This window comes from Cannabis sativa, chromosome X (genome assembly GCF_029168945.1).
Source record: "Cannabis sativa cultivar Pink pepper isolate KNU-18-1 chromosome X, ASM2916894v1, whole genome shotgun sequence".
NCBI classification, from domain to species: Eukaryota; Viridiplantae; Streptophyta; class Magnoliopsida; order Rosales; family Cannabaceae; genus Cannabis; species Cannabis sativa.
In genome coordinates this window covers 18,860,373-18,873,736 of record NC_083610.1, presented here as the reverse complement: position 1 = coordinate 18,873,736, position 13,364 = coordinate 18,860,373, and the positions used below count along the sequence as shown (strand labels likewise).

The window sequence follows — 13,364 nt, the reverse complement described above, 5'->3', positions numbered from 1 at the left end:
AAGAATGGAAAATATCAGTGAAATAATTAACCATTACCTGAGGTAAGCCAGACTCCCACTTAACTCAATCGCCCGCCTCATTCTGCAGTTGATGAATGAAATATCAGTGAAATATTTTCGTTATTAATAACGCGTTCGTCAATGAAATATTCTTAATTAAAACATATATACTATCTTAAATCATTTTTCTAGCTAGGTAGAATAGAAAGTACTATAACCAATTTTGTTTCTTTGTAACAGTAGTATATATGCAAATATAAAATGTGAAATTATTACGTATATGTGAAAGCAAAGGTAGCATTGCAATTATACATCTTATTAAAGCTCAGTAAATAATTTACGTGCAATTAATGGCTTTATAATATGTCCTTGTTAACGCACTAACTACCTATATAACTAAGAAATGTAGTCATTAATCATTATATGTTTTTGTTAAAATAATATACCACCGAACTCCACTTAAAATTACCTTTTATATTATTATATAAATATAAATTTAATTAGAATGAAGGGTCTCGTATCCTTTTTAATTAATTCGTAGTGCCGTCGTGTTGACTTAATTGAATAATTCCAAATACTTACTGTCAAAAGGATTAAGAAAAATTAATGTAGTCAAAATCCACCGTCACATACATATCAATATCCAACTATATAAATAATATATATAGATCCCTTCTCCAAACATTAATTTAATCATATTTGCATATCTTAAATATTTCTTAATTTGCATACATCAAAAGTTTATAGTGAAAGTCCAACATTTAAGCAAATGGTATATAATTATAACCAAAAAAAAAAAAAATTAACATGTAATTTTGAAAAGGAAAAAGGCATATTATCACCGACTGATTCCATTTTCATGCAAATATTGAATACGTCCAATTGGTCAGTCTTCTTCTAATTATAGATTTCAGTGTGGGCATAGTATTAGGACAGTTCGTGTCAATAAATGATGATCAACGACTAAAGTAGCTGTATGCCACTACTTAATTGACCGTACGTGGTAAAGAAAATATGTAGCAAAAACATGATCAACCACTACAAGTAGGTAGCTGTATTCTCCTATTTTAGGGTCATTTTTCATTCAAAAATATTAAGGTGCAAATTAGGTGATCATAATTATTAAATGTTATTAGTGGATTTTAATATTAAATTTCAGTATTTTTATTTAATAAATAATATAAAAATATTTAACTAATTATAATATATATATATGTGTGTGTGGTATCACACATTAAGAAATTAAATAAAAATATATTTTTTTATTTTATTTTTAACCCTCATAGATTAATTATATTTATTTTTACATATAATATATATATGATGTGTTGTATATAATATATTTTAGTTATAACAAATATTTTACTTATTTTTAAAAAAGTTATATAAATAATTTATAGTATTAAAAATAAAATTTAAAATAATTTGTTAAATAATAAAAAAAATAAGTGGATGTACAAATAATTCAGAATTATATTTTTTACATGTTAACTTATTTAGAAATTTTTAAAAATAAACATAATATCTACTATAATTATAATGAATGTTATTGTATTAAATAAAATTGTAATAATTTTCCTGTATAATTACCAAAAACAAAAACTACCGAAAGTAAAAAGAAAAAAAAAAAGTAATGTGAGTGATTTTTCATTTGGGTTTTTCTATATAAACCAAAGTAAAAAGTGCTCTTTTAACTAGTTCATTTTGTAAAAGGTATTTTACTTTCTTGGGTTTACTTCAATGCTAAGCAAAAATTGACGTTGAAAGTGTCCTAAAATTCTAAGTAAAAAGGTTCCTCCTTTCATGTAGCGGTATAATTAACACAACATTTTTCTTAAAAAAAAAAACGTTAATTTCTACTATGCACTTCTTATCTATTTTCGTAACAGTGTTTAAACAGTTTACTGCACGTGTAATTCTTTTATTTTATAAGCGTGTGAAATTGAGTATTTAAATTATATTTTTAGTGTATTAAATTTTTTTTTAATTTTTTAAAATTTTACAAGATATCTTAAATAACTATATTATAGAGGACCATATAAAATATTAAACTAAAAAATTCTATCAAATATCGAAATAAATAAAAATGCATTAATAGATTCTTTTTAAGAGGTGAATTGTAAAAAAAATTCATTAGTATATTATTCAGATAAAAAAAAAACTATTACATTAATTAGCCCCTTAAATAAAGTGTTATGTGCTTTTCTTGAGATAGTGTCCTACTCCGTCCCTGACCCTGCCCATAACGCAGGTACTATATTTTATGACATATCTATACATCTGCATACATTCATTAAGCAGTAATGATCTTATTAACTATTTGACCATATTTTTTAATACATCTTGATCGTTAATTTATCTTAATATTTTCCATGCATTTATAATGTGAGCTAGCCAGTGAATAACGCCGTGATAGCGAAGTTGAATATCACATATGTGATCGTTTTATCTAATTAATAAAATTAGGCCTAAAAATGATTCCATCTTATAAGAAAAGTGACGTCTACTAAAATAAAGAGAAATGTTGAATATACTTTACACTACATGCACTTCTTCTTCTTGTTTTTTTTTTTAACTATCTTAATGACATTAACATATGTATTTGCTTAATAACAAGTTGCCTATTTTTGCGATCTAACATCGATCCCTCTCAGTATTATTATTATTTTTTTAAACAACTTCCGTCAGTATTATTAACGGTAACAAAATATGGGGTCTTTTCTTTTCTTTTACTATGTACTCAAAACTACGTATAAATACACTTAACATATCCCCACCTTGAATCGACGCGCTTTTGTACAGTCTTTGAAAAAGTTGACTTTGACGAAATACATATAATACCTATACTAAATTCTCTCTGTCCCCAACCCCAACAACTACATTACCATTATTCATTAATGCTATACTTTGCCAATATTACTCATCCCTATAAATTAGCCCAAACTTTCAATAACTAATCCCACTCAATATCCTCTCCAACTCAAGTGCTCTCCTATTTTACCACTATTAACCATGACTTCAAAGCTACTCTCCATTTTAGCTACATCATTTCTCATACTCTTTTATATCTCAGCTATTAATTCAATCTCAACTTCAGCAGAAACCTCTCCTAACACAACTACAACTCCCAAAAACCTATGCAAAACGACACCGGATCCTTCCTACTGCAAATCTGTACTTCCAACCCACACTCACGGGAATGTCTACGACTACGGCCGGTTCTCCGTTCGAAAATCACTGTCACAAGCAAGAAAATTCTTATCCTTAATAGAAAAGTATTTACGCCGACGCTCAACCTTATCGGTTGCAGCGGTTCGAGCTCTAGAGGACTGTCGTTCTCTAGCGATTCTCAACATGGAATTCTTGTCAAGCTCATTCCAAACGGTTAACAAAACGAGTCGAGTTCTTTCGACCTTAAAAGCCGAAGATATCCAGACTTTTCTCAGTGCCATCTTAACTAACCAGCAAACTTGTTTGGATGGAATACAAGGAACGGCGTCGTCTTGGAATGTAAAGAACGGTATATCAATCCCTCTTGCCAACGACACTAAGCTATATAGCGTCTCTCTAGCTCTGGTTACGAGAGGTTGGGTGCCTAAGAAGAAGAAAGTGACTACTTGGACCCCTAAAGGAGAACAACTTAAGGGGTTTAGAAAAGGACACATGAAGATGAAGATGTCGAGTCAAAACAGAGTGGTGTATGAGACTGTAAGCCGTAGAAACCTCGCCGATCAGGAGGTTGCGGATGCAGAGGTTTTGGTTAGGGACATCGTGACGGTGAGTCAAGACGGAAGTGGTAACTTTACTACCATTAACGATGCAATTAATGCGACTCCGAACAAAACGGATTCGAGTGAAGGGTACTCTTTGATTTATGTCACTGCTGGTGTTTATGAAGAGTATGTGGTTGTTGCTAAGAATAAATGGAATCTAATGATCATTGGAGATGGAATCAATCAGACGGTGATTACTGGAAACCGCAGCGTTGTAGATGGTTGGACAACGTTTAATTCTGCCACATTTGGTAAGCCCTCGATCTACTATACCAATTAAATATATATGTGTTTATCTACATTGGTTGTTGTGGGGTAGTGCTACAATAATGATGCATCGTTTTCATTTACTGTATATAAAAATAGACTAGCATCGTTTTAATAATGATGTGTATTAATTAATGCTACCACTTATTTAGGTGTGTAATGTTAAGTCTCATATAAATTAATTAAGTAAAATTATTGTTAATCAATTATAAAATGCATCTATGTGGTGCTAAGGATCTAACAAGTAAATTTAAATTATACTTAAGTATATAGTTTGATTTTTTTTTTCTTGATTTATTTACAATAGCCTTTAATATCTTATTGGTAAGTCAAACTAATATATATAGGAGTACATTTTATTTTGAGAATTGCTAAGTCTCTTCTGATTATACCGTTATTAGTGTAATTAATAGTATAAAACACTATAGAACTTAAAAAATAGTTTTTAAAAAATATAGCTAACTAATCCTAAAGCACTACTTTTAAATAGTATTGGATAAGTATTCAATAGCAATACTCTTTCATTTTACATCCTAGTTGTCGCATGCTCATGTGAGATTGCCACGTAAAATTATTATAAAAAATGTGCAACTAAACTATTTTTATTAGAGCATTGCTATTGGGTATCACCTAGTTATATTGCTTAAAAATTATTTATTTAAGTTGTATGAGACTCGTTAATTGATTACACAAATAGCGATATGACACTAAAAAAGTTATTAAGACACTATTGGTGCTTTTAGCAATTCTCCTTTTATATTAATATTATTTTTTTTTGTTTATGTTTTCAGTGGTAGGGGCGCCGGGATTCGTAGCTGTGAACATAACATTCCGGAACACAGCCGGCGCAATCAAGCACCAGGCGGTAGCGGTTCGAAACAGCGCCGATTTATCGACTTTCTACAGCTGCAGTTTCGAAGGGTACCAAGACACTCTCTACACTCATTCTCTCCGCCAATTCTATCGCGATTGTGATATCTACGGCACAGTAGATTTCATTTTCGGAAACGCAGCTGTCGTTTTCCAGAACTGTCACATATATCCAAGGCTTGCAATGGCGAACCAGTTCAACGCAATCACGGCTCAAGGGCGCACTGATCCGAATCAGAACACTGGGTTTTCTATCCATAACTGTACAATTATGGCTGCGGATGACTTGGCTGCGGCTAGAAATATGTCGATGATGAATAATAATAGTACGATTAGTGTTACGAAGACTTATTTGGGGAGACCGTGGAAGGAGTATTCGAGGACGGTTTATATGCAATCTTATTTTGATAGTTCAATCGAGGCCGTTGGTTGGCGTGAGTGGAATGGAGATTTTGCTCTCTCCACGTTGTATTATGGAGAGTTTAATAATACGGGACCAGGCTCGGACACAGCCAACAGAGTCACGTGGCCAGGATATCACGTGATTGGGAATTCTTCTGACGTGGCCAATTTTACTGTTTTTAATTTCTTACTTGGAGATGATTGGTTGCCTCAAACTGGTGTGCCTTTCAATAGTGGATTGTTATAGTTTTTTTCTTTTTTATTTAAAAAATATTATTTATTATTATTTTAAATGATTAATAAATGTTCAATTGTCGAGATAACTTGTCGTTTCTTTTAGATATATATACATATTTTATCAATACACTACAGCAAAAGTGTGTATTCTCTTATATGATTATGAATGCTAAAAATGCAATTTTTTTAAATTCTATATTTTTTAATTGAAATATGTTCATCTATGTAGCTAGCTCTTTTAGATTGGTCCTGCATGAAAATTCAATAATTGAAAAATTAATGTAATCTATAACAACGAGGATATTATAGAATATTGTTTAGGTGCAATTATATATGTTACACTTTTGTGTATAACTCTATAAATATATATAACGAGTTATTATAATTTATAAAACCGTTACATATAGTAATCGTATTACATATATGTGCAGACTTTATTTGGTTCGTCGGCGAGTGCAGATTTGATTAGAATTAATTAGATTATTTAATAAATTCATATAACAATATATATGTATATATAGATGTATTTTCCAATAAAGATGACGAAATATACAAGATTATTCTATTGAAAATATTTATATTTTTGCGCAGTAGATCTAATTTGTCTATACTGATCTTCTGACATAAAAATTGTCTTTACTATAAGCTGGTTCTTAATTATATATATGTATATATACATTGTCCAGGATTTCGATTAATTTATCTTTAAAAATTAGAGCGGGCTTGGCTTATATGATACATACGTACAGTAACTCCATTAGTTTGGCAAACATCTATATACGGTCAAAAAAATTCTTTACGTTTAAACAATTTAATCGAGGGAACATAAAAAATATTATGAGTAATTATTTTTTGATCGGTGAAAATTATAAGCAGGCCGGTTGGTGGTAAATATAGGGAATGGAATGGAATTAAAAAGAAAAATCATTCCATTTCTTTATAAAGTATTAGAAAGGTATTTTAATGAAATAATAATTTTTTCAGTATTATTGATTTGACTTCTTACATCAAAAATACTAAGTAAATTAATGATGCTACAATGTAATTTTTTTAACTCATATGTTAATCAACTTTAATTCTACGATATGTTCCTATTATCTTTCCCATTCTCATTCTCTATAACTCCCAATCAAACACGCCGAAGAGATAAGAAATTGGCCATGATAACCTTCCTCAATAATTAAATAAACATGGCAAGGCATATATAATTGATCGTAGTAGCTTATAAGAAAATACAACATGTAGTGTTTGTGTCCCAAGGAATATCACGGGGTTGGGAGATATGTTTTAATTATATAGGTACATTCATTGTACTAATTATCAATGGTGGCATGATATAAAGACTTGCATTCATACGAGTTGTTGATATTCATGTATTATTGAATATTTCATGTATTGTTGCCATCAACACATTTTTTTAACAATGAACATTTTCATCAACGATAATTAAAGTTGAGTACATCAAATGGTAGACAAAGTAACAAAATTAGTTCATTATCTACCATGAGTGCATGCACAACGTATTTGTATCTTCATTATGGATGAAAATAAGAGAAATACCCAGAAAAATTCTCTAGAAAGATGTGATGAAGTGCCCGAGGTCAAATACGTCAACCCGAGTTCCCATAGTGGCATGCAGGTATGCACTAGGCACCCAAGTGGGGAGAAACATCTCTAAAATTTGTCTCGTTTATGTTTAATCTTTTTTTTTTTTGGGTGAAAAGTACTCCACAAATTTTAGTTTTGTTTAATTTTTATGGGCATTACTTGGTGAAACAAAATCATTGCCTATGGTTAGGTGTCAACCTGGGCACCCATAGTTGTAAATGGGCTCCTTCAAGATGTCGTTGATGAAATATCACGTCCTAGCATTGCTCCTTGATAGATTTGAGGAATCGGGGTCCAAAGAAGTCCCGACATTAATAAATCCTATCTATAGTGCGCCTCAATCGACTGAATGTCGACTTCGGTACCCATTAGGGTGCTCGAGTGTCATTTCTTGTAGTCTTATCTCCAAAGTTCAAAACATGGCTGGGGCTTTTCTCTCATGTATCCTAGGAAAATGGTTGAGCAGATTGTCCATAAGAAGTTGTTAGGAACCAAAACTGATGTGAGACATTGCATAGGTGTGTCAACCTAGCTCCCAGAACACGTGACGTCGATAACTTCATTGTTCATCACTTTAGGGTCACTAGGACCTACTCGCTTGAACTTTTTCAAAGGATAGCACCTAAAAACGACTTTGCTGGACCTTAGTGCCCTAGGCAACCATTGATATCAACTAAGGCACCTGCACAGTTTCCAATGCCCAAATTGACCACCCTAGTCTTGGTAAATAAGGCCCTAGAGTTGTTTTCTTCTTGCCATGTGTCAAAAGTGGTGTACATGTCCATGTCATCTGGTCATTTTACTTTTAACAAATAGAAGCTATATATGTCCATACCTATATCTATGATTAAAACTTCCACTCAATTATACTACTGAGTTCCCAAAATTTTAGTATTAGCTAGACCATAAAGTACGCTTATAATGAAAAAAATTAAAGAACTCAAATAGCAAAATTAGCTTAAAGCTTAATCTCAAGTATAACTGCATAATAAGACAAGAAAAATTAGCAAATAATTAATTAATATTATATATATTAAATTATGGAATAATATGTGATTGTAGAAATAAAAAATTATTATTAAAAAATTGACAGATGTTGTATTATTACTCAACTATAGAGATCTTATTGAATTAAGCTTCTGTCACACTACAAGAAATGTCACTTTTACCAGCACAGTTCGCTACTGCAACTTTTACCAGCGCATTTCAAACTGCGCTGGCAAAGAGGTCAAAGTTTTACCAGCGTACATTTGCAGTGGCTAAAATCTAACTTTCACTAGCGCTTTTCCTTTTATGCTGACAAAAGTTCTAATACAACCATTGATTTGCCAACACATCACAAGTAAATTCTATTTTACCAGCGCAATACCAACTTTTGCCAGCACAAAAATGTGTTGGCAAAAGAGATATTTCTTGTAGTGTCGTATGCTTATGATATGTATTTAGTATGTTTATAATCAACAACAGTGGTGACTGGTTGATTGGTAACAATGTCCCAATGGTAGAGATAAGTATTTTAGAGGTATCGAAAATTTTTATGGACAATTAAAAATAATGGGATTATGTGAGTTATTAGATAAATGATCCTTTTATATGTTTAAAGACATTTATGTTTATGTGAAGGGCATTTTGGTAATTGTGAATTGTTATTAGATAAACATATTAGTTTATTTATAAAGATGAATTTATGTAGAGAATAAAGAAAATAAAATCAGTATCTGAAAAAACACTCTCACTACAAGAAATGTCACTTTTACCAGCGCATTTCGCAAACTGCGCTGGCAATGAGGTGAAAGTTTTACCAGCGTACATTTGCAGTGGCTAAAATCTAACATTTACCAGCACATTTACGTGCTGGGAAAAGTTATTTTTGCCAGAGCTTTTCATTTTATGCTGGTAAAAGTTCTAATACCAACATTGACTTGCCAACTCCTTTTTGCCAACACATCACAAGTAAATTCTATTTTACCAGCGCAATACCAACTTTTTCCAGCACGAAAATGTGCTGGCAAAAGTGACATTTCTTGTAGTTCTCTCCTAAACTCTCTCATGGCCAAACCCCCTTCAAGAAAATCCAACTTAAATATGTGTTTTTTCTTTCTAAATTTGAGTTTAGGCAAGTGATCTAGAAGCCATTTATCATTGAAGAGTTGAGTTAGTAGAAGAGAAACAAGTTTTAAGTGAAAAAAAATATTTATTAAATAAATTTTAATTTCTTTGATTTCTTGCTAATTGTAATTCTACTGAGAGTGGATTGTTGTGATGTCAGGAACAACTTTTGGCCATAATACCATTGATTGTTTGGCATGAAATTACTGTCCTAGTATTTGTTGGAAATGAATTTAAGCTTTAGGTTAAAAGCTTAGAGCTTTAATAGTGAAATTTGAGTATTAAGTTAAAGCATGTTTTGAGCTATGAGATATGTTATGTTGGTATTTTAAACTATTCTATGAAGTTTGAAATGATTTGGAGAAGGTTAGAGAAGTTAGAACTCGAAATTTTTTGAGTGGTAGGTTTCTGCAAAGATTTGGGCACCTGAATGGTAGAATTGGGCTTCCGATGCTCTGGCAGTGCCCAGAATATTCGAGCACTAGGTTGTAAATCCAGTTGCCCGATTCAGGATTCCCGGGGTACCTCAATTTTTATATTTTTAGGGTATTTAAGGTATTTTCACCTTATTTATAGATAGAAACACTTCAGATAATGAATTTTAGACCTCGAAAGTATTATAGTGAGACACTTACAAGTTTACCAATAGGGCCTCCGATCGTCGAGCAGATTTTCACTAAGGTTGACTGGCAAACCTGAATCAAGAATTAAGATTAGAAAAGTATTCAAATACACATATACACATGTTTATTATACATGTATTATATTGTTATGTAGCTACCAAATTAGAGATAATGGTATGGGTGTTTATAGAGTTGCACTAAGATACCAAAATTTAATATATTGGGTAATATTGAATAGTATAAATTAATTCTACCAATCCCAGTATGATAAGAGTACTAAGATTAGGGTTGTATTATGGATAATCATACTATACGTATGAACGTTTGGATATCTGTTTATACATATTTGTTGCGGTTAGCAAACTTATGGTATTTGAGTGTATGAGAGCTTAATTACAAATCAGATATATGTTGTATTTTTAAAATTTTTCTTATAGTGTTTGTCGACTCATAGATAGGCTTCCATGTCTAGGTAAAGGCAAAGTCAATGTTTAACCACGCTGAGAGCAAAGCTTGGTGAAAATTTTACATATCCAGCCGTCTAGGCTTGGTGAGTTGCAATCTTTGAGACACCATTAATTGGTAGAAACAAAAGGCAGATGTTTGAGGGGATCTGTGAGAAGGTCAGGAAGCGTGTTCGAGGGTGGAAGCAAAGTTTCTTTTCTACTTGTGGAAGAGAGGTACTTATCAAATCTACTCTTTAAGCTATTCCAACTTAAATTATGAGTGTCCTTAAGCTTCCTTTGGCAACGTGTAAAAAATTGAAGTCCATTTTATGAAAATTATGGTGGGGATGAATGGTGATCAAAGGAAGATTCTTTAGGTGAAATGAGAAATGGTGTGTCAGCCTAAGGCGATAGGCGAGCTTGTGTTTTAGGATTTTAAACTTTTTAATCAAGCTCTTTTGGCTAAATAAGTGTGGAGATTACTTCTATACCCAGAGTTATTGCCTACCCAAATTCTGAAACATAAAATATTTTCCAAATTGCTCTATCGTAGAAGCCACTGAAAAAGATGGTTCATCTTATCTTTGGTCGAGTTTGATTTGGGGTTTGGGTTTGCTCAAATGTGGTCTTTAGAGATCCATTGGAGATGGAACACAAGTTTGGGCATTCAAAGACCCATGGCTCCTGCATCGAGATCTTAGCCAATCAAGAGGTGAATTAATGATGATTATTGGTTGAGTGAATTTATCCTTCCATTTGGTACATGGGTAGTGGGGAAGCTTCAACAGGTTTTTTGCCCATAGATGTAGATATAATTCGGTCTATTCCATTAGCGAGGCGAAAGACAAAGGATGGTCAGTGCTGTCACTAAGATCGAGATGGAGTTTATAATGTTAAAAGTGGCTACTCGCTGGCGTGGTCGCTTTAAGTTAATGAGGGAGTAGCAGACTCATCCCAATTGATTAAATGGTGGAATGGAGTACGGAATCTTGCTATGCCACCAAAGGTGAAAGTTTTTGTTTGGCGTATGTTCCATCTGGTGTTACCAATAGCTACACATCTTATCTCTCAAAAAGTTCAGGTACCTCTTTGTTGCTCACAGTGTAGAGAAGAATCTGAATTTTCCTACTCTTGTTAGATTCCAATGGTAGGTGCTCTGTCAATGTGTATATGGACCAATGCCAAAAATTCTTCTCTTTCTCTTTGAAAAGTTATCTCATGAGGCTTTTGAATTAATGATGATTACCTTATGGCTGCTTTGATATAATCGAACTCAGTATTGTTTGCTACTAATAAGCAGTCAAGATTAGATGTTGCTTCAGATTTAGCCCATAATCACCTGTCGAAATTCAAAGAGCATATTCGGCGGGGTCTTCATTTGGGATTGTGCTTTGCAAGCCCAGGTGAAAAACGACCTACTCGGCAGGTGCCACCTCCTCCTTATTCCTTTGCTCTTGCGATTGATGCTTCAGTGGTTTCTAAGAGAGGCTTTGTCAGATTGGGGGAATGGTATGGGATGCTGAGGGTGTGGTGTGGTTGGTTTGGTCGTCTGGTGTGTTGGGTGAATTTTCTATTAATGTAGCGGAACTGCTTGCAATTAGACTGGACATAACTCCTACGCACCAATTTAGTTTTAGTATCTCCATTATTAATAATGATTTTATTGTGGCAATCGCTTGGATTATTAATTTTCACTCAAATTTTAGTTTTCGGTCTATTTTATTAAATATTAATTCTTTATTAGCTGCTATTAGTAGTGGTTCTTGCAATACCATATTACGATTAGCAAATGGTTGCCCACACATTGGCAACATCTGTTAATACGGATGCTTGTCCATAATATCAGATTTATCTTAATAAATTATATTTTTTATTAAAAAACAAAAAAAAAAGCATCATCTCATGTTTTCGAAATTCAACACACATCCATTAATTATCAAACAAACCCATAAAATTTAAAATATAATTATATATTTATATTAGATAGCTCGTGATGATCATATCGTTGCAAGTTGAGAAGATCACCATAAAATAGTGTCAAATCACACACTCAACATATAAATTCAACTACCCAAACACAAATTAGCCTCTTATTAACATATGGGTGCTAAAATGTCATACACATGGGATCGCTGAAAAAATATATATAATTATATATTAAATAAAAACGACAACTCATTCGCACAAACGACATAAACTCAATGTTTCTTTTTATTGACCAACATCTTATTAATGGTCAAAGCAGTTTCACAAAGCCAACGAAACACTTGACTCTTGTTTCCCAACACAGAATCGTAACCAGTAAGTGCGACGTCACACGATTTCGAGTCACTGACGGCAACATTGACCCAAGTTTCAACGTCTTTATAGGCTTTGGATATCTGCGCCGACACCGAATCCTCGAGCTGCTCGGCCGCGTCGATGTAGAATTCGAGGCAATCCGAGGCGCCATCCTGAACTTCAGGATCGACATTGGGATCATTTAACTTGGTCTTAATGAACTCCGAAATATCAGAAGCGTTAGTGGCCGCTTGTTTCAGAGCAATAAGACCTAATCCTCGTAGGTTGGCATTGTGGGTGTTGGGATCGGATAGAAGCATTGAACTACAGAAAGCTTTTTGGGTAACATTCTGGCAAACCTTCGAGATAAGCTTGGCCCCTCTGTGGTGACCAGTTTTTTGTTTGTTGTTGATGTTGTTGTTGTTGTTTCCTTCTTCGGTTGTTGCTATGGCGGATTGTGGCGAATGAGAGAGAAAAAGAATGGTTAGTAAGGAGAGGAGGAAGAAAGTGTTAACGTAATACTCCATATTCTTTGAAGAAAATATAAAAAAGGTTTTTCTTTGTTAAGTCTTAATTACTTCTAATAATGATTAGAAGTATGTGGTGTTCATTAATTGAAGAATTAATATGAGAAGTGGTTTATGGTTTGGATGGATATGCACTCAATTCGGCTGTTTGTTAGGAAATGTTGTAAAAGTTAAAGCGTTTTGTTAAAGGCCGAACAACTTTATAACATTTTTTCTTTTCTT

The 13,364-nt window shown here is 32.8% G+C and overlaps 2 protein-coding genes across 2 annotated transcripts; one reads left to right on the top strand and one right to left on the bottom strand.

Moving 5' to 3' along the window:
- Window positions 1–2,939: 2,939 nt before the first annotated feature.
- Window positions 2,940–5,632, top strand: LOC115703115 (probable pectinesterase/pectinesterase inhibitor 41). Its single transcript, XM_030630616.2, has 2 exons — window positions 2,940–4,024; window positions 4,832–5,632. Exons 1-2 carry the CDS (start codon window positions 3,013–3,015, stop codon window positions 5,557–5,559), a joined length of 1,740 nt encoding a protein of 579 aa, XP_030486476.2. The 5' UTR covers window positions 2,940–3,012; the 3' UTR covers window positions 5,560–5,632.
- Window positions 5,633–12,393: 6,761 nt separating this feature from the next.
- Window positions 12,394–13,364, bottom strand: LOC115714927 (putative invertase inhibitor). Its single transcript, XM_030643690.2, has one exon. The coding sequence runs from the start codon at window positions 13,140–13,142 to the stop codon at window positions 12,534–12,536; it is 609 nt and encodes a 202-aa protein (XP_030499550.2). The 5' UTR covers window positions 13,143–13,364; the 3' UTR covers window positions 12,394–12,533.

What these genes read in the sequence shown, in the direction of transcription:
- LOC115703115 (XM_030630616.2), top strand. Translation starts at nt 3,013, where the DNA reads ATGACTTCAAAGCTACTCTCCATTTTAGCTACATCATTTCTCATACTC. An exon ending in GTTTAATTCTGCCACATTTG is followed by an intron (nt 4,025 to 4,831) that starts GTAAGCCCTCGA and finishes TTATGTTTTCAG; the next exon opens with TGGTAGGGGCGCCGGGATTC.
- LOC115714927 (XM_030643690.2), bottom strand. Translation starts at nt 13,142, where the DNA reads ATGGAGTATTACGTTAACACTTTCTTCCTCCTCTCCTTACTAACCATT.